The sequence below is a fragment of the Schistocerca nitens genome, chromosome 4 (assembly GCF_023898315.1).
Source record: "Schistocerca nitens isolate TAMUIC-IGC-003100 chromosome 4, iqSchNite1.1, whole genome shotgun sequence".
Lineage (NCBI taxonomy): Eukaryota > Metazoa > Arthropoda > Insecta > Orthoptera > Acrididae > Schistocerca > Schistocerca nitens.
Genome location: NC_064617.1, coordinates 501,954,927 through 501,981,624, shown reverse-complemented (window position 1 = coordinate 501,981,624; position 26,698 = coordinate 501,954,927). Strand labels below are relative to the sequence as shown.

Below are 26,698 nucleotides of genomic sequence, written 5' to 3'. Positions count from 1 at the left end.
AAAGGTAGGGTCCTCATAAAACAATGAGACTTCTAAAAGCACCAGTATACTCCTCTAACTTTGAACTGAAATATCAAGGAAGAAACCTATGACTGCATAGCCCAGGGACACAAGATGTGATCTCAGTTAAATCCATTATAGTTGTCAGACATCATAACTTATTCAGTATCCATTTCTGGAAGTTGTTGATAATGTTTCAGCACTTGTTACACTAAATTTGTAGTTTTACTTATGTCTCCCAGTCTGCTGTTGCTAAGATAGTTTTTCCATGAAAATTTCTGAGGATACTACTGAATAATGCACGTAAACTTTCAGTTTGCAGCATCTTAACCACTATATACATTAGAACTCACCGAAAATGATCCTCTGCTGGACTTTTTACTGTGCAGCTATTCAGCAGCCACAAATCAGCCTCCATCTTATTATCTGTGAAGGTTCAATAACTATATTATCTTTGAAAACACTGCAAAACAACAAGAATGGTAAAGAAGGTGGATCTGAATAATGTAAGGAAATAACCTGTTAAGTGATATCCATAAGCAGCTAGTTGCCCAGCCATGTATTCACTATCTGAACTGTTGTGTGTACATCCCCATGTCTTCAAATATATAGTCTGCGTGCCTGGGATGACACTATCAAGATGCGCATCAGGCTTTTGTTCTTCTTTGACAGGTGGTTGTACTTTTGTTCTCTTGCGTGCACGTAGAGTTACTGAGCTCTTATTACTATACCGTTCCTTAGGAGTAATGTCTTGTGACGAAATTAAATCTTCTATGTCATCTATGATTTCAAAACATGGGGCAGGCATCTGAAAAACAATTTCAATAAAATGAAATTATAGCATTGTTTTTAAATTACAAAATAAATGCATTCACATTAGTATAAAAAGCAACCTTAAAAAATGAAATTTTTCAGAGAATAATTGTACGATATAACGTTTTTTGAGTGAATTATAAATATGAGCCTACCACAACAGGCTGGACATCTATTATACAGTTGCTCTCCAGCAGAGGCAAAGTACAAGCTCTGTGTATTCTTTGTTTTTATTTCCAGACAAGAATTTTGCAACCGAAAAGACAGAAAAAAGAACAACTTGAGTGCAAGCAGGTTGTCTAGCTGTTAGGATGCTGTGCTTGGAACTGTCAATGTACATTCTTGTGGCTGCCCCTCAAACTACACTAGCTCTCCTTTTCTATCAGGACAACAACGAAGATGCATACTCCAGTACAAGAAATTAATTTTAATACTTTTCATGAATTGGAACATGCCAGGCAGGTAATGGAACACTCTTGGTTCAGTTCTTGACACCAGCATATACAACTTCAACAGATATTTTTTAACAAAGACCAACCCATGTCTTGCATCCATTCTATTACCATATTCACTGTTCGCCTGACTTGTGACACCCATGGCCGGCCGAGGTGGCCGAACAGTTCTAGGCGCTACAGTCTGGAACCGCGTAACCGCTATGGTCGCAGGTTCGAATCCTGCCTCGGGAACGGATGTGTGTGATGTCCTTAGGTTAGTTAGTTTTAAGTAGTTCTAAGTTATAGGGGACTGATGACCTCAGAAGTTAAGTCCCATAGTGCTCAGAGCCATTTGAACCATTTTTGTGACATTCAGCAATCATCTTGTGTCAAGACAGACTTACTCTTATGGGCACCATTTAATAATAGCAGTTTAATAAAATTCGTGACAATACCGTAGACTGTTTCAATATCATGGACAGATATGTGTCTATAACAAATATCTGCCAAAAGAATTCCAAGTCTGTTAACTTAGAATTGAAACGACCCTACCACTAGGGCCATTAACCCATCACATCAAGTGATGAGTTGTAGTTGCAGAAGAAAAATAAGTGAAAGTGCATGGCAGTGTAAAAACTGTTGTGTTACTCTACAATTAGAAGAATGTCCTGAGGTCTACCACACCCAACGATCAGAGTAGCTGATATGTAGCGAATCTCATTTCACAGCACCCTGTAGGGGTATTTCAATATGACATCATTGGGTTAAGTTACCACTTTCTGGGATCTAAAATACAAACGGCAAACATAAATGTTAATATTATGATTTCTTTTACTCTGCTGTTAGAAGCTGCATCAATTATTAATTATCATTAAACTACTATAATTATTACAGTTTACTCAATTTAAATTAAGCTTGACAATACTACTTTGAAACGTCTACTGTTTCATTATTTGTATTAAAAAGCTGCTGTTTATTTTGTACTGGTAGCTTAACATCTACATTATCATATTGATATTTATGTCTAAAGAACTGGATACCAGAAGTGTTGCTCAACTGAGAATGCTATTTATACACTCTGTCACCAAATATTACAAGTGTTAAATAATAAAATATCACTGGTTGTTTTTTGTGATATTTCCAAGATTTCTGAATGAGTAAACCATGTTCTCTTAGAGAAACTTAAGTTTTGTGGAATTGATAGCTTTACACCATATGAGAGATTACACTGAATAACTCAAACAATGTGCACAATTGGCACTTCTTGCAGATGATACTTGTGTTATAATAAAAGCAACAGAAGAAATTGTTAACGATATTTTTCAAAGTTTTTTAATTAAATTGTTGTACGAAAATGAACTTTCCTTAAATTTTGAGAAAACTTGCTGTATTCAGTTCTGTACAACAAAAAGGGTAATACCAACAATTGATCTAGCATGTGAACAGGAGTTAGCAAACAGGGAAGAACATTCCAAATTATTGTGTATGCATTCCATACACGTTATTTTAGGAGGAGAAGGCATTCGTGTACAGTGTATAAAGCTATTGATAATATAGCTATTACTACAAAGAGTGGAGTCGGTGCGCAAGTTATTCTTCCTGGTCCTTCAGTGTTTTGTGGATGCGTACCAAATTTTACACTTGCTAATGCTGATGCTAGTGCACATGGTGATGGTTGGGTTACTGTGGCTCTAGTAGGTGGTGGTAAAGTGGAGACTGTACCAGGACTGGAGACTTTTAACAGCCGAGAAGTTATTGCTTATCGTACATTTCAGATTTGTGAAGTGTATAAGAGAGATCTTGGTACTTCTTATTATATGTCTACAGTGCCATTGGTTCTTGGTTTTATATGTGCAGATATGTGAAGTGTGTAACAGAGATCATGGTACTTACTATATTTCTACAATGCCATTGGGTCTTAGGATGAGGAATTGTCGTAAAGTAAATGAATCAGAATCCGTGACCATATGGGTTACAGGTGCACTGAATTGTTTCACAGTATCGAAGATGAAGTAGTTGACCATTCCTTCTGATAAAAAGAGTTCTCCTCCCAAGTACAGTGCCCCGACTCTGTGCCTAGCAGCCTTATCCTATATCCTGTTACCCACCACATCACTGCTTCCTCTCACTCTCATAGACAGCACACCATCTTCTCCTACCTCCCACTCTGCTATCCCTTCGTCTTCCTGTTGTATGCTGCCTCCTTATCCCCTCCACTCACTTTTGATTGCTGCTCATGTCAGATGCAGTTCCAATCCGAAGTCAGGTCACAGCAGCCGGAGACAATGGCCACAAGAGATAGTGCGATATATTCGCTAATGCAACTTGTCATAAATAATCCAATTGAATTTAAAAAGAATAGTGATGTGCATACCTATAACACTAAAGCAAAAGTGGCCTTTAATGCCCACTATTTAAGCTGTCAGTAGCTCAAATAGGAGTTCAATGTGCATCAACAAAAATCTTTGATTATTTGCATGATAACATAAAAGTCGTGACAAGTAGCAATCATTTCAGAAAATAATTTAATATGTGTTGTTATCAACTTCACAATATTTATATGAGAATGGACCACTACTCACTAATCGTTGGTATGGCTGAGCAGCAGAGATGATTGCAAAACAGTCAGAAAAATTACTTAGCTTTAAAAAACACAGTCATTTCCCTACCAGCAATCACACTTGCACAACCACTGTTGTTGCCCAAGTGTGTGTGTGTGTGTGTGTGTGTGTGTGTGTGTGTGTGTGTGTGTGTGTGTGTGTATGTGTGGGCACATCTGCCTGAAATGATTCAGGAAAACCATGTATAACGTAAAACAAGATTGCTGGATAGAGAAAACTCCATCCTCCTGAATACGAGTCTCTTAACTACTGCACTGCCTAACACAGTTTGTAACTATTACACAATGTTCATTTGATCAAAGAACTTGCACATAATGTCAGCAATCAGTACTTACAGCAACAGACATAAAGCTACATGGAATGTAATGAAATGAGAGACAGGACAACAAGACACAGAACAAGACATCACTACTGAACTGAGAGGAAGGGCTATAAATGATGAGTCACAGGTAGAAAATGCATTTAATAATCATTTCTTAAATACAGTAGAATGCCTAAGGACAAACATTTCAAGGGCAAAATCACAGCAATACGTTCAAAATGATACTTTCATAATATTCAATCATATAAATGTATCAATAAACTACTTCTGAAATTAAGAAAATTATATAGTCTCTCAAAAATAAAATCTCATCTGGTTTTAATGCTGTCTCCAATGGAGTACAAAAAATTTGTTCCAATGTAATAAGACCAGTCTTATCTGAAATATGTAACTCAAGGCAAGAGTCTGAAATATGCTATTGTTGAACCCCTCTTTAAGTTGTCAATAACTACTGACCAAATTCACTTCTGACATCATTCTCCAAAATTTTTGAGAAGGTGTGTGATGTATTCTGGAATAGTATCTCACCTCAGCAACAATAGTACCCTTAGCAAGTCACAGTTTGGGTTTCAGAAGGGTTGCTCTACTGAGAATGCCATTTACATGTTCACTCACCAGATTTTACAAGTATTATAGTGCCAGTTGGTATTTTCTGCGACCTCTCTAGGGCATTTGACTATATGAATCACAGTATTCTCCTACATAAATTGACAATTTATGGGTGCCAGTTGGTATTTTCTGCGACCTCTCTAGGGCATTTGACTGTGTGAATCACAGTATTCTCCTACACAAATTGACAAATTATGGGAGTGATGGTATAACCAACCAATGAATAATGTCATATCTAACCAAAATAATGCAGAAAGTTGTACTTAGTAATTCAAGCAAAATAGTCCAGGGTCATAGTTCTAACTGGGGAGAACTCACGTAGAGGGTTCCCCTAGGTTGATTCCTAAGTCCACTACTGTTCCTCATATATGTCAACAATCTTCCATCTAGTATACAACAAGCAGAATTAGTCCTTTTTGCACACGGTACTAGTATAGTAATCAGTCCAAGCTTACACATAGAAATAGAAAAAAATGGTAAACAAAGTTTCTAAAAGTATCACTGAATGGTTTTCTGTGAATGGTCTCACCCTCAATTTTAAAAAGACGGTAAATATTCAGTTCTCCACATTTAGAGATGCTACACCAATGATAAGTGTAACACACGGTGAGGAGATAATAAGTAGCATCAAAACTTCAAAATTCTTAGGGGTCCATATCATTGAGAATTTAAATTGGAAAAAACAAATTTTGGAATTCCTTAAAAACTAAATTCAGCCATATTTGTGCTTAGAATAACTGCAAATATTGTAGAGAGGCAAATCATTAAGTTGACACGTTTTTGCATATTTTCATTCAATAATGTCAAGCTTCAATATTCTGATATTATATTCCTTTTTGGGTCTTCCACTGTTGCGCATTCACTTTACAATGTATTCTTACTGTTCACTTTTGCTAAATGAGTACTTTCTTCAGTCTTTCATCATTTACTTTAAGACAAAATGGAGTTAAAAATGACAGCATTTCAGGTCTTCTCATGAAAACAAAAACTGATACCTCTTGATTAGTTTGTACATCGATTCCATTTGAGCTAGTTACCAACTGGGGGTTCACAGGAATTTTACAGAATGAATTTCATTTAGTTTATGAAGCATCATGTACATTTCTAGTATCAACATTTTTATTTCCTTGAAACTACATAATACGAGACTTTACAAGATGTTTGGTGCAGGTTGGGTTGGGACTCTTGACTATATCATTGTACAATCAGCAACACTGCTGTTATTCTACAGCTCTTTAAAAGTTACTAGTAAATCGGTTATATAGATTACGAACAGGTATAGATCCAGAACCAAATCATCCGACATTATTTTTATCTCTGTGGGGTAGTTGTCAGTGTGGACCTCAACTTATTGTTATGAAGGTAAGATTCCATCCACGCCATAGGGTGCCATTAATGTAATAATATTTTAGTGTTAGGCAGTACTTTATGGCCCAACCAATCATAGGTCTTGGCAAAGTCATAGATTATATGGGAGAATTAGTTTTTGTCCTTTGCAACATCATATATGACTACCTGTAGAGAATGCAAACTGAGAAAGAGTTAGTAATTTACGTTGTTAAAAATCTTATTGTAAGCTACGTTCTCTAAAAATTTTTTTAGAGAACTGGAAGGAGTGAAATTGATCTGTAACTACAGGCAGTTTTATTTTCTGTGTTTTTGTCAAAGGATGCCATTACATTTAAGTTTGTCAGGTAACATGCCTTGAGTCACTGACTGATCATAAAGATAGATCCTATCGATCTGCGTGAGAACTTAACCTCCTGCAAGGAACACTGTCAAAAGCAGAAGATTTAAAACTTCTTAGGAACATAACAATATTTGTGACCTCCCTCTGTATTAGCAGGAAGAATGTTTGCTGCCAATGTGAAATAGTAATCACTGAAACTTGTGGCCACTGATTTCAATGTGTTACCATTTTTCCAGTTAATTCGATTTGCTATAAATGGTTTCCATTTGTCCCTCATTTAATTATGCTCTACATTATTTTTATTTTATACTCTGAGTGTTTTGATTTTGTGCAGAGTGCACTTGACTCCCGTTTCTGACACGAGACTAGATCATTTTACAACACTTATGATAATGCTGTTTTTTCACCTTGGCTACAGCTCATTCAATTAGGTAGAGGGTTCTCTTCCAGGCACAAGATACTTTAAACACATTTGTTATACATCATTTGTTCTTGATTCTGTTTAACATTATCCTCAATTTGTTTTAGGAGAAACCAGAATCAAATTGCTGACAGCAGTTGGTTTACAGACAGTAAAATTTCCAACTACTGCGTTCACTTTGTAAATCTCTTCCCAGTGCTCTATCTGAAAGTTTTCTCTAAACACTTTGAGTCATTGGTTAGGGTACTGTTATGTATTTTACACTTCCTTTCCCCCACATTCAATAATTGTGATTCATTACGTATTCATTTCTATCTCTCTTCTACATCTCCATTTACATCTATACTCTGTAAACCACCATGAGATGTGTGGCAGAGGGTACGTCCCACTGTACCAGTTATTGAGACTCCTTCCTGTTCCATTCACATATGGAGCATTGGAAGAATGGCGGTTTGAATGCCTCTCTGCATGCAGAAATTACTCTAATCTTATCTTCACAACCCCTAAGTCAGCAATATGTAGAGGTTTGTAGTACATTCTCAGAGCCACCATTTAAACCAAGTTCTTGAAACTTAGTTAATAGACTTTTTCAGGATACTCCACGTCTATCTTCAACAGTCTTCCAGTTCAGTTTCTTCAGTATCTCTGTGACACTCTCCCATGGATTAAATAAACCTGTGAGCATTCAGGCTGCCCTTCTCTGTACATGCTCAATATCCTCTGTCAGTTCTATTCGGTATGGGTCCCACACACTTGAATAATATTCTAGAACCCGTCACATGAGTGATTTGTAAGCAATCTCTTTTGTAGATTGATTGCACTTCCCCAGTATTCTACCAATAAACTGAAGTCTACCATCTGCTTTACCCATGACTGAATCTATGTGATCATTCCATTTCATATTTCTACAGTGTTACACCCAGGTATTGGTATGAGGTGGCCGATTCCAACAGTGAATCGCGCTGATATTATAGTCATAGGAGACTACGTTTTTTCATTCTGTGACATGCAAAATTTTACATTTCTGAACATTTAAAGCAAGTTGCCAATCTCTGCACCACTTTGAAATCTTATCAAGATCTGACTGAATATTTATGCAGCTTCTTTCAAGTAGTACTTCATTACAGACAACTGCATCATCTGCAAAAGGCATGATTTTACTATTATTATTGTCTACAAGGTCATTAATGGACAACATGAACAGCAAGGGTCCCAACACGCTTCCCTGCGGCACACCCAAAATAACTTCTAGGTCTGACAATAACTCTCCATCCAAGGTAACATGCTTTGTCCTCCCTACCAATAAGTCCTCAACACAGTCACAAATTTCACTTGATACCCCATATGATCATACTTTTGATAATAAGTGTATGTGTGGTACTAAGTCAAATGTTTTTCGAAATCAAGAAATACAGCAGCTAGCCAACTGCCTCACTCCAAAGTTTTTAGTATGTCTTGTGAAAGAAGTGCAAGTTGAGTTTCACATAACTGATATTTTTCAAAACCATGCTGGTTGGCATTGAGGTGGTGATACTGTTCAAGATACCTCATTATGTTTGAGCTAACAACATGTTCTAAGATTCTACAACAAATCAATGTCAAGGATATTGGACGGTAGTTTTGTCGATCACTTCTGCTGCCCTTCTTGAAGACAGGTGTGACCTGTGCCTTTTTCCAAGAAATGGGTAGTTTTTCCTTCGAGGGATCTATGATAGATTATATTGAGAAGAGGGGCTAACTAACCAGCAAATTCAGTATAGGATCTGAAAGGGATTCCATCGGGGCCTGGAGCTTTGTTAAATTTTAACGATTTCAGCTGTTTCTCAACACCACTGTCACTAATACTTATTTCATTCGGTTTTTCAGTGATACGAGGATTAAACTGGTGCAATTCTCCTGGGTTTTCCTTTGTAAAATAACACTTCAAAATGGAGTTAAGCATTTCACCTTTTGCTTTGCTACCCTCTATTTCAGTTCCTGTATCACTTGCTAGGAACTGGACACTAACTTTGCTGCCACTAACAGTCTTTACATATGACCAGAATTTCTTTGGCTTTTGTGAAATGTCACTTGCAATACTCTGCTACAGCAGTCATTGAAGGCATCACACATTGCTCCCTTGGCAGCCAAAAGTGTTTCATTCAACATCTCTCTATCTACAGTGCTACACCTTCTTTTACACTCATTATGCAGTAATCTCTGTCTCTTTAGAAGTTTCTTTACAGTGACTGTACACCACAAAGTTCACTCCTATGAAGAACTCTTCTACTGGGTACATATCTATCCAGTATGTGGTCAACTAATCTTTTAAACTAGAGCCAGAGTTCCTCTAGATATTCCTGCTCTGTGCTGAAAGTTTCAAGTTATTCGTTGAGATATGACATTATTGATTTTTTGTCTAGTTTACTGAACATATATATCTTTCTGCTTGTTTTAACTGTCCTTTGTACTTTGGTAATCATTGTTGCCACAACCACATCATGGTCACTGATACCACTTTCGATGTGGAGATCCTCAAATAGATCAGGTCTATTTGTTGCTATTAGATCCAATATATTTCCATTATGGGTAGGATTCCTATGTATCTGATCCAGGTAGTTTCCAGAGAAGGCATTTAGTAAAGTTTCACAGGATGTCTTATCATGCCCACCACTAGCAAAACTGTAATATCCCAGTTAATTGTTGGATGCTAAGCATCGCCACCAATGATTTCAGTATGATTGGGGAACTTACGTACAAGTAAGCAGAGGTTTACTCTGAAGTTTTTGGTTACATGAGGAGAAGAGTCTTGTGGGCGATAAAAGGATCCAATTATCGTTTTATGCCCACCCTGATACTGAGTCTTGCCGAAACAAACTCACAAGCAGATTCAATTTCTATTTTGGTGGATTTGAATTTTTTGTCCACTGCAACAAATATAGCACCATTTCCCATTTGATTACCCTTTCAATATACACTTAAATTTTCCCCCCAAAATCTCATTCCTATCAATTTCAGGTTTTTATCAGCTTTCTGTACCTAGTATTATGTAAGCTCCACTGCTTTTCATTAGCAATTCAATCTCTGTTACTTTGTTGTGAATGCTTCGGCATTTTACCATTAGGATTTTAATACTCTCACCTGTGGGAGGCATTTCTTTCGATCTTACACTGATACTTCTGAGTTTCCTACAGCTATCATTATCTGGATTGGATGAAGATTTGCCTAGTCTAAAATAAAAAAAAAAAAACCTTGTGAGCACCCCATACACAGTCAGCTACCTGAGTAGCAGCCGTGGATGTGTGGTGCACACCTGACCTATTTAGGGAGACCCTTCAGTTCACAACACTATGGTGCAAGACCAGGAAGTCAGAGCGTTAGCTTGTCACACAACTTTTGAAGTCTCTGGTTCAGTCTTTCCACTTGACACAGAACCAAAGGGCAAAGCCACTGGCTTACAACTGATGTATTTAACTATATTCCCTTCTCATGTTTCTGCTATTACTTATTTACAATAACATGTCTAAGCAGCAAAACAAAATGTTCCAATATTACCTATAAATATGCACAAATTTCCAAAACAAGCTATGTAATAAGAAGTTGTTAAGAGATTTCTGTCACAGAATATAATGGCTTTTATATCTGTGTTTTGCTCTACACAGTAACTGTGTGTGACTGTTGTTTACAATGTATTATTGTTATCAACATCCAACAGCTCCTTTTTCCTCGATGCATCTGCAATGCTAAGTTGCTGACACACATATGGCAACATTTAACATCTAGACTCTAAAATTTAAATGGCAGGCAACAACTGGAATATTTGTCTTTCTAATTTGTTCAAGCTGTCAAGAAGATTACTACTTACTTTTGTACACCAGATATATTTTGGTAAATATTATCTTTATACATCTTTTACATCTAGATCTATACTCTGCAAACCATCTTATGTGTGTGTTGGAGGGTATTCTGTGTACCAGATTCTGTGTACCAGTCAACTCCTTCCCCCCCCCCCCCCCCCCAAAAAAAAAACCTGCTCCTTTTGCTGTTTCAGACCACAAATGGTGTGCAGGAAAACAACTGTTGGTCAGATACATCTATGCTCAAATAGCTCTAATTTTACTTTCATGGCCTTTTTACGGGGTTTATGTAGAAGGAAGCATTATATTGGATGGCTGTTCTCGGAACAAAATTTTTCAGAATTTTAACAGAAAACACTATTATGATTCATTTGTCACTAAAATTGGATACGCATTTCTGTAACACTTTTGTAAATACTAATAAAGTGATAAAACACACTGGTCATCTTTGGAACTTCTAAATTTTCTCTATTAACTATTTGTCAAAAGTCTTAGACTGTCCAGCAACATTTAAGTATTGGCTGAATAAGAGTCTTGTAAGCTATCTCCTTCATTGATGGCCTACGACTCCTGAAGATTTTTCTGCCGCCTGCCTTTCCCATGACTACATTTACATGGTTGATCCAATTCAAAACACTCTGTACACTTACAGATATTTAATGAGTATAGCTACTTCCACTGATCATTTGGCAATCATGTAATCAAACAATAAAATGTCTTTCCACCTATTTATGCGCAATACATTGCATTTGTTTATGTTGGGGATCAATGCCTGTTTCTGCACCAAGAGTTGATCATCTGCTGGTTTTCCTGCATAATTTTCTAGCATTGCACCTTCTCAATATATAACAGCTTCATTAATGGAGAACCTCAAGGAGCTTCTGGAGTTACCCAACAGGTCATTTACATATACTATACAGAGTATTGGTCCTGTAACACCCCCTTATAGAATCCTGCAAGTGCTGCAGATACAGTACAGAATTTCATGAATACAAGCCAACAACTTCCAACAAAAAGAAAATTATGTATGATTTCAACAGTGCCATCCTCCTAAGAATCTTTCGCCACAAGGGAGGGTAAAGAGTCAAAAACTTACGCAAGCTTCAACAAATGTGCACTTTAATGTGAACAGTGAGTCTAAAGACAAACTGTCGGTTCGAAACCAGCTATAGCACTATATTTGTAAATAAATACCATTATCATAGTATTATCAATGGTAACTAGTTGCTGTCTTCTTCCTTGGAAGTATCAATCTATATTTTGCACACAGCCAGTCTCAAAATATTAGTTCTTGATAAAACAGTACCAAAAATTTGTTTTGATGAAGCCGGTGCAGACATGTACTGAGGGGGCGGCAGGGCAGGGCAGAATGAACATAATTTAGAAAAATCACTTTTAAAATTTGAATATGTGTTACGTAAATTGCATAAGATCAACTGTATAATGACTGCCAAAGCAGGGGTGACAGAGAAATAGCAGATGAACTCACACACAGCCTTGATACTGCATGACGACAAAAGTGGAAGGAAACTACTCAGGCTATTCACTTTAAAGTATCCAGCAAAAAAGCATTGTCCCTGCTTCAAAAACTAGGAGGAGCCAGCCATATCACTCGAGAAGAAAACCCCACAACACCCAACTAAATTACTTTGCACATTGTTAAAACATCTAAAGAGGTAACCCACCAAGAGACAACAAGACGCATTAAACGTGAACTTAGAAAGCTAAATGCAACAGCCAGTGTTGACACTAAATGTTCATGTGACATCACCCCCGAAGAGATCTCGGCAGCAATAAAGGACACAAAACCAGGTAAAGCCCCTGGCTCAGATGAAATCCTCCCAGAAGTTCTTATCAAGTCTGGCAAATATATGAAAATATGGTTAGCAAAGTTCTTCACATCACTACTGCAAACAGGAAACATACCCCAAGAACTTAAACGTGCCAAGATAATTGCCCTCCTAAAGACAGATAAAACGGAAATCTTCCGCAAAACTACCAGTCCATAGCACACTGTTTAGCATAGTGTACAAACTTCTGGAACGAGTACTACTTAACAGGATCGGTCAGACAATACTCACGGCCATCCCAACAGAACAAGCCAGCTTTCGTCCCAACCGAAGCTGTGCAGACCAAGTCTTGGCCCTTACAACACATATTGAAGTGGGATTCCAAAAGAAATCAAAAACACCTGTGGTCTTCATTGTCTTGTCAGCAGCCTATGATACTGTATGGAGACAAGGCCTACTCTACAAACTGATGAAAATAATTCCCTATCAAAAAGTGACAAAGCTTATTGGTAACTTGATTGGTAAAAGAGGATTCAAGATTGCCATGGGAAACAAAGTCAGTAGCCAGAAATTCCTTCAAAATGGTTTACCTCAAGACTTGGTGTTAGCCCCACTGCTTTGCAGCCTATACATTGCTGACATGCCAGAAATAGCTTGTAGGAACTTTGGCTACGCTGATGACTGGCCCATTGCAACAAGCACAGTGATTTTGATACAATGGAAGAAACCCTGACATCCGATCTGTCTGCCCTGACAGCATACTTTCGTAAATGGAGGCTTAGGCCTAACGCCACGAAGACAGAAGTAACTTGCTTCCACCTCTATAGCAGAGAAGCTGACAGAGCTCTGGAAGAATACCTTGATGACACACGCCTCAACTACAACAAGGAGCCAAGGTACCTAGGGGTCACGTTAAACAGAACCTTGTCATTTAAATCACACCTTACAAAAGCAGCTGCCAAGATGAGAACAAGAAACAACCTCATCTATAAACTCTGCAGAACCACCTGGGGACCAATGGCAACAACTCGGGACGTCTGTGCTCAGCCTGGTATACTCTGCGGTGGACTACTGTGCACCAGTATGGCTAAACAGTAGTCATGTGAACAAAATCGATGTCAAACTTAACAATACCATGCGCATTATTTCAGGAACCGATAGGTCTACACCTAACATAAGGCTATCTGTCCTGAGTCATAAACCACCCCCAAAAATACGACGAGAAGCAGCCTTGGTCAGGGAATACAGCAAGATCAAAGCGAACCCTGAACTACCGGTACACATCGATATACCTGATCTGAGTATCAAGAGGCTTCGTTCAAGACATTCTCCTCTTGCTCTTGACAGCCTCACTGGGGCTGACATCAACTCTTGGAGAAAAGAATGGCTCCAAAATGCCCCAACAACTTGCCACCTAAAGCCTTGTATTACTGAGGCAGTTCCTGGGTTTGATCAGCCCCACAAGATCTGGTCAACTCTGAACCGACTAAGAACTGGGCATGGAAGATGTGCTGACTCACTCTTCAAATGGGGACTGCTGTCTTCGCCAGCATGTGACTGCGGCGCACCTAAGCAGACCATCCAACAAATTAGAGAAGAAGGAAGTGCCAGAGCGTTCAGTGGGGACTTTGAAGAATTCCTCATGGCATGCCAAAAACCCACTGGATATACCCTATACAAGGACTAGATGTTTGTCTGTGAACATATGTACTGTTATGTAATGTATAAATATATGATCCAATACTGAAATGTACTTAAATGCCATACGCTAAATAAATAAAAAGTGTCTTGAGCCATCAGCCTTTCACTGCTGCGAACAAGTTTAAGCACCATGAGTTGCAGGTACCTGTATGCTCTGAACGTGTAAACACGCAGAGCTGCATTTCTGCACCATAAGTAAGTGTCAGAGCTCCAGCTGCATAGTTCCAGTGTGCACCTATGTTTTCTGTTGTTCCTCATTGCGAAATTTGTCTTCACTTTGAAAATTTTCAGCAGTTTTAACTTTGCATTCTTCTGTTCTATGAGAGAAATGTAATGTCATTACGGTTTCTCAAAGAGATTCTGGAGATAATAATTAGGAATAACAGTGAGGACGAATTATCTGATGTTGGTGGTAGTGAGGAGGCTTCAACGTAATCACAATGTAGTAGTCACCAGCCCTGTACAACAGCTGGTACAGTACACCATTTTGATGCTTCTTCACGAGATGCAGTAGACAGTTATTCAGAATCTGAAGAGTCAAAAAGTGACAGCAAAATGCTTCAGAAAAGAGCTCCTCTTAGGGACAATTTCAACCAAAAAACAAGCTGATTTCCACTTATTAAAGGATGTGTTTGATGACTCAGCTTCAGGACACAAATCAGGTGGTTAATGACTCAACCGTTCAGTCATTTTTTATGATATTTATGTCAGAAGACACACTGCAGTTTATAGCACAAAAAATGAACTGATTTTATCCAGAATGCATTTTCACCCTCTAGCACAGTGTGCGACAATATGAAACTTCTAAGCAAATTAAAACTGTATGGTGGACAGAGACTTGAACTGGACCTTGTCTTTCATGGGCAACTGCTCTACCGACTGAGCTATCCAAACATGACAACTCACATTTTACTTCCAGCAATTCCCCCACTCCTGGAAGAGGGGAATTAATTTTATGCATACAACCGTGCAAATAGTCCAGAACCTGTGCATTCTCAGTTGTCAAAGTAAAAAGATACTGGGTCTGAGGAACTTTATTATTTTCTTGCTATTTACTTTCTAATGTCTCAAGTTCAAAAGTTGGAAATAAGTGATTACTGGTTTTACACAATCCATTTCAGCAAAATTATCTCATGAGACCATTTTATTTTACTTTTGAGAATACTAAATTTTAGTGACAACTCAGTGAGTACTGGAGGTGACAGTTTGTTTAAAATTAGGAATATTATTGGTAAAGTCCACACAAAGTTTTGCAGTGCGAAGTCGAAATCAGTAACTTTGCGTTGACAAAAGCCTCTTGTTCAATGGCCAATTACCTTTTAAACAATTTGTTCCATGTGGAGTAGTTTCAGAATAGACATTCGTATTGTGTGAGTACATTTTGGATTTTATTGTATATGAAGGCACAACAACAAAAATTAAGTTCCACAATCTAGGCCAAAGTGGCAATACTTATGAGACCTTATTTGGAACAGGGAAATACTCTGTATTCTGACAACTGATATTCCAACCCAGACCTTCTAATGGTTTCTGATGACACGAGACAGCGTGGTACTGGGGTGCAAGACTCACACGTCTCTCGCAGTTGACTTAACATATTGTGTGCAGCCAATCTTCTTCTTGGGTCAGACGGCTCCGTCGATCTACACAAACTCTTCTTCCCCGATGGCTATAGCTGGTTAAAGGAATTTCAAAATAGACTTCTTTTCTACTCTTGAAATGATTCTGTACTCTCAGAATACTTTTTGTTCAACTCTTTATTTTTTCATCTCCACAATAAAACAATTTCACAAGTTTCACATAATCGTTCAACTCTCACAAGTCAACCCTGTTTTGGACCATTAGACACTAACAGATACAATTACAATATGTTTGGTTTAAACCACTATAAAACCAGTTCTTGCTTCTAGCTAGTCCAACACCAGAAAATCAAATGTAAGTGTCTTTAGTTCAATACATAATTCATTTGTTCACAACAAATACTGTCATTACACCATCAAGGAACAAAGCATGCTTGCTTCTTGTACTGGACATACAGCTTCTATGGTGCGAGCAGCAAACATTTGTCCGCGCTGATCAACCGTCACTATTGCAATATTCTCCCAATACATGTCCATCCTGCACACACAGAAACCGGTGGGGAGGTAGACATATCTCCACTCTCTCACCCTCGTACTTAAAATATCGGGTGTTCGAGACGGTGGAAAGCCGAGTGTCTCTAGAACTTACACCAAAATTCTCAAGGCACAACAACCTGCTTCTCTGGCTTCACAAGTATGAGGTACAATGGTGCATGTGGCACTGTTTGTAAGAATGGACACAATACGACAAAATTGCACAAGAAATTGAAATGAAGCTAAGTGTAAGTCACCTGACAAGATGCTTGCTATCAATTGGTGTGATGAAAGAGAAATGTGGATGTTGACCACATGTAATACAACAGAAATGGTTGAAGCAGAGAAGACTGACAGAAATACAGACAAAAAAATCGAGAAAACACAATGTATTGTAGGTTACAATTTGAGCATGAGTGCAGTCAACTGTTGTGACATGTTACTGAACTCCCAGTAGGGTCAGTGTACAAGACTGACAAATGTTATAAGGAGAACTTTTTTTCTCATTCTGAATTTGTTCATTTTAAATGCTCAAGCATTCCACATGTCAGTTACAATGTGAAAAGTGATACTTGAAAAGTTTCACCTACCTCTCATTAGGGAAACTGTAGAATGGAACAAAGCTGGCACAAAGGCACTCCAATGACGAGAATCCTCTATGATTTACAGAGAGGTATGTTCCAGATCTTAGGGTGGGTAAATATTCAAAGAAAAATACATTAATGTGCAGATATGTAGTTTGTGTGAAACAGAAAATATGCCAAGGAACCAGATACCAATGCATAACTTGCAACACACCATTATGTGTTGTACCCTGTTTCGAGATGTATCATACAAAGATGCATTACTAATATTTGGGAACCAAACCTGATGTTGCAATTAAATTATCTCAAAAAAGGGTGTCCTTAACGTTGCCAGTGCCATTACAAAGCCCAGATAAGAAGAAAAGGATGGAAAATAAATACAATGGGCAGAAAAAAGTACAAAACCTATTTTAACCCTCAGTTAAAAAGGTGGGTTGCAATGTACCCGAGGGGTTTTACTTTTGTTTACAACATCTGATGAGTTTCTGAATAGCTATCAATGCAATTAACCTAGTGCACCCCATGTGTTTTTCTCATTCACATGCTAGAGCTTGACGAACAAACATCTCTGTTATCTCCATTGGGGTTGACGGCATCCTGTCTTCCTGTGCTTTTTATTGGAGTACCGTCAACCACACCCCATTTTTCTATGCGTGTTTCCTGGTTTTTCACTAATTACATGCCAGTCTTGAGTGACAGATAGTTTTACACTTGCACTATTACATGGTAACATATTATAACAATATTATTACACTCTCATATATCTAAAAACAAAGATGATGTGACTTACCAAATGAAAGCGCTGGCACGTCGATAGACACACAAACAAACACAAACATACACACAAAATTCAAGCTTTCGCAACAAACTGTTGCCTCATCAGGAAAGAGGGAAGGAGAGGGAAAGACAAAAGGATGTGGGTTTTAAGGGAGAGGGTAAGGAGTCATTCCAATCCCGGGAGCGGAAAGACTTACCTTAGGGGGGAAAAAAGGACGGGTATACACTCGCACACACACACACACATATCCATCCACACATATACAGACACAAGCAGACATATTTGGGCAGAGATGTCAGTCGAGGCAGAAGTGCAGAGGCAAAGATGTTGTTGAATGACAGGAGAGGTACGAGTGGCGGCAACTTGAAATTAGCGGAGATTGAGGCCTGGTGGATAACGGGAAGAGAGGATATAATGAAGAGCAAGTTCCCATCTCCGGAGTTCGGATAGGTTGGTGTTAGTGGGAAGTATCCAGATAACCCGGACGGTGTAACACTGCGCCAAGATGTGCTGGCCGTGCACAAAGGCATGTTTAGCCACAGGGTGATCCTCATTACCAACAAACACCATTCATGCGAATGGACAGTTTGTTGCTGGTCATTCCCACATAGAATGCATCACAGTGTAGGCAGGTCAGTTGGTAGATCACGTGGGTGCTTTCACACGTGGCTCTGCCTTTGATCGTGTACACCTTCCGGGTTACAGGACTGGAGTAGGTGGTGGTGGGAGGGTGCATGGGACAGGTTTTACACCGGGGGCGGTTACAAGGGTAGGAGCCAGAGGGTAGGGAAGGTGGTTTGGGGATTTCATAGGGATGAACTAAGAGGTTACGAAGGTTAGGTGGACGGCGGAAAGACACTCTTGGTGGAGTGGGGAGGATTTCATGAAGGATGGATCTCATTTCAGGGCAGGATTTGAGGAAGTCGTATCCCTGCTGGAGAGCCACATTCAGAATCTGATCCAGTCCCAGAAAGTATCCTGTCACAAGTGGGGCACTTTTGTGGTTCTTCTGTGGGAGGTTCTGGGTTTGAGAGGATAAGGAAGTGGCTCTGGTTATTTGCTTCTGTACCAGGTCGGGAGGGTAGTTGCGGGATGCGAAAGCTGTTGTCAGGTTGTTGGTGTAATGCTTCAGGGATTCCGGACTGGAGCAGATTCGTTTGCCACGAAGACCTAGGCTGTAGGGAAGGGACCGTTTGATGTGGAATGGGTGGCAGCTGTCGTAATGGAGGTACTGTTGCTTGTTGGTGGGTTTGATGTGGACGGACGTGTGAAGCTGGCCATCGGACAGGTGGAGGTCAACATCAAGGAAAGTGGCATGGGATTTGGAGTAGGACCAGGTGAATCTCATGGAACCAAAGGAGTTGAGGTTGGAGAGGAAATTCTGGAGTTCTTCTTCACTGTGAGTCCAGATCATGAAGATGTCATCAATAAATCTGTACCAAACTTTGGGTTGGCAGGCTTGGGTAACCAAGAAGGCTTCCTCTAAGCGACCCATGAATAGGTTGGCGTATGAGGGGGCTATCCTGGTACCCATGGCTGTTCCCTTTAATTGTTGGTATGTCTGGCCTTCAAAAGTGAAGAAGTTGTGGGTCAGGATGAAGCTGGCTAAGGTAATGAGGAAAGAGGTTTTAGGTAGGGTGGCAGGTGATGGGCGTGAAAGGAAGTGCTCCATCGCAGCGAGGCCCTGGACATGCGGAATATTTATGTATAAGGAAGTGGCATCAATGGTTACAAGGATGGTTTCCGGGGGTAACGGATTGGGTAAGGATTCCAGGCGTTCGAGTAAGTGGTTGGTGTCTTTGATGAAGGATGGGAGACTGCATGTAATGGGTTGAAGGTGTTGATCTACGTAGGCGGAGATACGTTCTGTGGGGGCTTGGTAACCAGCTACAATGGGGCGGCCGGGATGATTGGGTTTGTGAATTTTAGGAAGAAGGTAGAAGGTAGGGGTGCGGGGTGTCGGTGGGGTCAGGAGGTTGATGGAGTCAGGTGAAAGGTTTTGTAGGGGGCCTAAGGTTCTGAGGATTTCTTGAAGCTCTGCCTGGACATCAGGAATGGGGTTACCTTGGCAAACTTTGTATGTGGTGTTGTCTGAAAGCTGACGCAGTCCCTCAGCCACATACTCCCGACGATCAGGTACCACGGTCGTGGAACCCTTGTCCGCCGGAAGGATGACGATGGACTGGTCAGCCTTCAGATCACGGATAGCCTGGGCTTCAGCAGTGGTGATGTTGGGAGTAGGATTAAGGTTTTTTAAGAAGGATTGAGAGGCAAGGCTGGAAGTCAGAAATTCCTGGAAGGAATTCAGTAGTTAACCTTTCCTCCAAACCTCTCTTCCAATCCGTAACCTCTGTCCTATCCAAAGGCCTCACCTTCAGCCCCACTCCCAGATTCAACCAAACAGCCCTCGTCAAAGATTTACTGTCCTACAAGTCGTACTCTCTGCTGGAAGTATCACTTTGCCACGAAGAAAAATGATCCTAATCCTACTCCTAATGATCCAACTCCCCAAGACACTATCCAAATTGAACCCTGCCTGGAACAGTTCCATCCTCCGTCACAGCGGGACCCACCTCCTCTTCCTCAAAATCACTCCATCAACCTCCTGACCCCACCGACACCCCGCACCCCTACCTTCTTCCTAAAATTCACAAACCCAATCATCCCGGCCGCCCCATTGTAGCTGGTTACCAAGCCCCCACAGAACGTATCTCCGCCTACGTAGATCAACACCTTCAACCCATTACATGCAGTCTCCCATCCTTCATCAAAGACACCAACCACTTACTCGAACGCCTGGAATCCTTACCCAATCCGTTACCCCCGGAAACCATCCTTGTAACCATTGATGCCACTTCCTTATACATAAATATTCCGCATGTCCAGGGCCTCGCTGCGATGGAGCACTTCCTTTCACGCCCATCACCTGCCACCCTACCTAAAACCTCTTTCCTCATTACCTTAGCCAGCTTCATCCTGACCCACAACTTCTTCACTTTTGAAGGCCAGACATACCAACAATTAAAGGGAACAGCCATGGGTACCAGGATAGCCCCCTCATACGCCAACCTATTCATGGGTCGCTTAGAGGAAGCCTTCTTGGTTACCCAAGCCTGCCAACCCAAAGTTTGGTACAGATTTATTGATGACATCTTCATGATCTGGACTCACAGTGAAGAAGAACTCCAGAATTTCCTCTCCAACCTCAACTCCTTTGGTTCCATGAGATTCACCTGGTCCTACTCCAAATCCCATGCCACTTTCCTTGATGTTGACCTCCACCTGTCCGATGGCCAGCTTCACACGTCCGTCCACATCAAACCCACCAACAAGCAACAGTACCTCCATTACGACAGCTGCCACCCATTCCACATCAAACGGTCCCTTCCCTACAGCCTAGGTCTTCGTGGCAAACGAATCTGCTCCAGTCCGGAATCCCTGAAGCATTACACCAACAACCTGACAACAGCTTTCGCATCCCGCAACTACCCTCCCGACATGGTACAGAAGCAAATAACCAGAGCCACTTCCTTATCCTCTCAAACCCAGAACCTCCCACAGAAGAACCACAAAAGTGCCCCACTTGTGACAGGATACTTTCTGGGACTGGATCAGATTCTGAATGTGGCTCTCCAGCAGGGATACGACTTCCTCAAATCCTGCCCTGAAATGAGATCCATCCTTCATGAAATCCTCCCCACTCCACCAAGAGTGTCTTTCCGCCGTCCACCTAACCTTCGTAACCTCTTAGTTCATCCCTATGAAATCCCCAAACCACCTTCCCTACCCTCTGGCTCCTACCCTTGTAACCGCCCCCGGTGTAAAACCTGTCCCATGCACCCTCCCACCACCACCTACTCCAGTCCTGTAACCCGGAAGATGTACACGATCAAAGGCAGAGCCACGTGTGAAAGCACCCACGTGATCTACCAACTGACCTGCCTACACTGTGATGCATTCTATGTGGGAATGACCAGCAAAAAACTGTCCATTCGCATGAATGGTGTTTGTTGATAATGAGGATCACCCCTTGGCTAAACATGCCTTTGTGCACGGCCAGCACATCTTGGCGCAGTGTTACACTGTCCGGGTTATCTGGATACTTCCCACTAACACCAACCTATCCGAACTCCGGAGATGGGAACTTGCTCTTCAATATATCCTCTCTTCCCGTTATCCACCAGGCCTCAAACTCCGCTAATTTCAAGTTGCCGCCACTCGTACCTCACCTGTCATTCAACAACATCTTTGCCTCTGCACTTCTGCCTCGACTGACATCTCTGCCCAAATATGTCTGCTTGTGTCTGTATATGTGTGGATGGATATGTGTGTGTGTGTGCGCGCGAGTGTATACCCGTCCTTTTTTCCCCCTAAGGTAAGTCTTTCCGCTCCCGGGATTGGAATGACTCCTTACCCTCTCCCTTAAAACCCACATCCTTTTGTCTTTCCCTCTCCTTCCCTCTTTCCTGATGAGGCAATAGTTTGTTGCGAAAGCTTGAATTTTGTGTGTATGTTTGTGTTTGTTTGTGTGTCTATCGACGTGCCAGCACTTTCGTTTGGTAAGTCACATCATCTTTGTTTTTAGTTATATTTTTCCCACGTGGAATGTTTCCCTCTATTAATTTATTACACTCTCAGATATATATATATATATATATAAAACAGTCGTCGTCTTATTTCTGAGCTACTGGTATTTTTTTATTGTATTGTAATTATTGTGTTACATTAAATTATATTACAGATGCGGTCCTATGAATACGCTAGGCTGATGGAGCTACTGCAAAAGAGTGGAGGAAGAGAAGAATGCTACCGAGAATTTAGAGAAAGGCCAAGAGAAAGAACTGCTAACTGATGATGATGGGGGTCAGGAGTCTCATGTTGAAATTTCAGAGAGGGAACACAACACTTGACTCAAGTGAGGATGCCTGTGATGATGGAACTGATGACCAAAACAGATGTGGAGACTTCTACCTTGAAAATGATGGATTCACCAAGTGGGTGAAGAAACTTCCAGGCCTGCAGAAGGTCCAGACCACACCACATAATATCATCAAAGAGGCACCTGGTTCGATGAGAAACGCAAATAATGCAAAACTCTCAAGCAAATCTTCAATTTTATCACTTCCCCAAGATTGTCCACACCATCATGAACTCCACCAACAAGAAGATTGGGAAGTATGCTGAAAAAGTGGGAAGCATGTACAAAATGACAGAAAAACCTGTAGTCAAGTCCCGCCAACTGAACCCAAGGACTCTGTGAAAGGATGAACTAAGGCACAAATAAAGAACTAGCAATTTTTATTGGAAGTTGGGTTTATTATGTAAACAGTGATTTATTCCTTGTGAAATGTTATAAAGGTGAAATAATGTGTAAAAAAGCAACAAAGAAATGAAAACAACATAATCGTAGAAGTCTTATATTGAAAATAAATGACGCAGGATAATTTCAGGTGTTAGGATGCACTGCACCCCGCCTTTGTGTCAGCGGTACATAATCCACCCTTCTAATGCAAGGTTAACTTCGCCAGTGCTGTTCCAAAGCCTGGATCAACAAGAAGGGTGCAGAATAGATACACTGAGTGTAAAAAGTATTCAAACTGTTCTCAACTTCATCTTCAGCAAAAATAGTTTGCTGGCAAACAAATTGACCTGTTGTTTGAGAAGTTACAATGTATATTCTGTACATAATGTAATTAGCAGCATATATTAAGCCCGTAAAAAATAAATAAATTTAAAAAAATATAAAAAAACTTTACATCTTCATTTACTTATGAATGCTAAAATTTTCACCACATAAAATTGACAATTATAATCGGATGTCCTGATTTTTGACAGCAAAATCTGCCTAGGAAAATAAAACAGCACTGAAAATACACAATGCTTGTTGACACAAGTATTCAAATGCTTAAGGTTCTTGAGTTTGAGGTGCCTCTCCACATGATGAAATATGCTGGCAGACAGACAGACTTGGTGCTACACAGTGTCTATACTGTAGTACGAGGGTGAGTCAAATGAAAACCTTAAACATTTTTTTAAATATTGTATATTGTGCAGAAGTGGTACAAAGCTGTATCACTTTTCAACATAATCTCCCCCACACTCAATGCAAGTCCTCCAGCACTTACAAAGTGCATAAATTCCTTTAGAAAAAAATTCTTTTGGTGGTCCGCACAACCACTCATGCACTGTGTGGCGTACCTCTTCATCAGAATGGAACTTCTTTCCTCCCATTGCATCATTCAGTGTCACTCGGCAGTTTTCCTTCACTATAGCTTCAACTGCTGCAATGTTCTGTGGAGTCACAACTCGCTGTGCCTGATCTGGACGAGAAGCATCTTCCACTGAAGACACACCATTTGCAAACTTCCTACTCCATTCGTAGACTTGCTGCTGTGACAAACATGCATCACCGTACTGAACCTTCATTTGTGATGAATTTTAATAGTTTTCATACCTTCACTACACAAAAACCGAATAATAGAATGCTGTTCTTCCCTGGTGCAAGTCGCAAGTGGGGCGTCCATCTTTATACTGATACTGCGATGGTATGTGTGCATCTGCACCATGCTCCCACCTACATGCCATTCTGCACGCTGTTCGTAGCACACTTACCAACTTACAGGATAACGGCACGAAATTTCGATTTGTTATTACAAATTTAAGGTTTTCATTTGACTCACCCTCCTAAATACACAGGATTCATTGCCCTTGTTAAACAAAAACTGTACATGTTCATCACTTTTTCAATGTAGTGAAATTATTCCAACACTACAGAAAAGATTGTATTCGAGTACCATGATTTTTGGGCCATGAAAATAGAAGAAGGATATAAGCAAGGATTGAAAATACACACTGCATATTGTAAGAAGTATTCAAATAATAAAAATTCCTCATTTTGGAGCATCTCACCAAATGAATAAGTACGCTGGTAAGAAATAGACTTGTTGTTTCAGATGATGCTATATCTATTTTGTACATGCTGTATTATGAAACAGATAGATAGCTAGTCACCATAAAGTGGAGATGTTGAGTTGCAGACAGGCACAATGAAAAACTGTTAAACATATGAGCATCGGATCAAAAGCCTTTCTCTAAAGTAGGTAAAACACACACACACACACACACACACACACACACACACACACAGCCACTGCCTTTTGGTCAAAAGCTCATTTGTTTCACGATCTTTTTGTTGTGTGTGTGTTTGGGACTCAACATCTCCAGGACATGGTGAGTAGCAATTTATCCTTTTCATAATATTATTATTATTATTCCATCCTGAATTTTCCGTTGTTTGATTTTGCACAATGTAATTACACAGCACACACTGAGCAAGTAAAACATAAATTGTACATATTACGAAAAGAAAAGTTGCTGCTCACCGCATAGTGGAGACACTGAGTCGCAGATAGGCATAACAAAAAGACTGTCACAATAAGCTTTTGGCCAACACGACCTTTGTCGAAAATGGACGACCTACGCACATGCGTGCGCGCCCGCCCACACACACACACACACACACACACACACACACACACACACACACACACACAATTGCAGTCTCTGACAACTGAATCCACACTGCAAGTAGCAGCAGCAGCATGATGGGGGTGGCAACCCGATGGGGGGTAAGGAGGAGGCTGGGGCAGGCAGGGGGAGGGGATAGTAGGGTGGTGGGGGGCAGTGAAGTGCTGCTAGGGAGTGCGCAGAGACAAGGTCAAGAGAGGATAGGGCAGCTAGCAGGAGATTAGATGGAGGGCTTGGGAGAGGTGGGGATGACCGGAAAAGGAGAGAAGTAAAAAGACTGGGTGCACTGGTGGAATGTGGGCTGTGTAGTGCTGGAATGGGAATGGGGAAGCAGCTGGATGGGTGAGGACAATGACTAATGGTGGTTGAGGCCAGGAGGGTTATGGGAACATAGGATATATTGCAGGGAAAGTTCCCACCTGCGCAATTCAGAAAAGCTGGTGTTGGTGGGAAGGATCCATATGGCACAAACTGTGAAGCAGTCATTGAAATGAAGGATGTCATGCTTGGGCAGTGTGCTCAGCAACAAGGTGGTACACTTGTTTCTTGGCCACAGTTTGTAGATGGTCATTCATGTGGACAGAGAGCCTGTTAGTTGTCATGGCCACAGAGAATGCAGCACAGTGGTTGCAGATTGCATGTCTGGTTTCGCAGGTAGCCCTGCCTTTGATGGGATATGTGATGTTAGTGTCAGGACTGGAGTAGGCAATAGTGGGAGGATGTATGGGAGTGGTCTTGCATCTAGGTCTATTATAAGGATATGAGCCATGAGGTAGGGGGTTGGGAGCAGGGGTTGTGTAGGGATGGACGAGTATTTGTGTAGGTTCGGTGGACGGTGGATACCACTGTGAGAGGGTTGGGAAGGATAGTGGACAGGACCTTTCTCATTTCAGGACAAGACGAGAGGTAGACAAAACCCTGGCAGAGAAGGTAATTCAATCCCTCCGGTCCTGGATGGTTCCGAACTACGAAGGAAATGCTCCTCTGTGGCTGGATGGTGAGATTTTGGGAGGTGGTGGGAGACTAGAAAGCAAGGCATGGGAGATTTGTTTTTGTACAAGGCTGGAAGGAAAATTACAATCTGTGAAGGAGAGGGACTGCTCGTCACTGCAGATGCAACAACCACGGGTGGCTAGGCTGTATAGAAGGGACTTCTTGGTATGGAATGGGTGGCAGCTGTCAAAGTGGAGGTATTGCTGGTAGTTAGTAGGTTTGATATGGACAGAGGTATTGGTGTACTCATCTTTGAGGTGGAGGTCAACATCTAGGAAGCTGGCTTGTTGGGTTGAGTACAAAAAGGTGAATCAAATGGGGGAGAAGCTATCAAGGTTCTGGAGGAATGTGGATAGGATGTCCTCACCCTCAATCCAGATTGCAATGATGTCATCAATGAATCTGAACCACGTGAGAGGTTTCAGATTTTGGTGTTTAGGCAGGATTCCTCAAGATGGCCCATGA

General features: G+C 40.7%; 1 protein-coding gene across 2 annotated transcripts in view; it reads right to left on the bottom strand.

The window, feature by feature from the left end:
* The window catches only part of LOC126251342 (threonylcarbamoyladenosine tRNA methylthiotransferase), a 135,707-nt gene that overhangs the window by 92,071 nt on the left and 16,938 nt on the right, over positions 1 to 26,698 (bottom strand). The window contains exons 2-3 of one of the 2 annotated variants that reach the window (XM_049951706.1): positions 520 to 808; positions 354 to 426 (exon numbers count right to left, since the gene is read on the bottom strand). In XM_049951706.1, coding sequence (XP_049807663.1) covers positions 354 to 426; positions 520 to 808 — 362 coding nt within the window. Of the gene's footprint in view, positions 1 to 353; positions 444 to 519; positions 809 to 26,698 lie in introns of those variants that run through there. The other variant, XM_049951707.1, reaches the window with a different exon arrangement.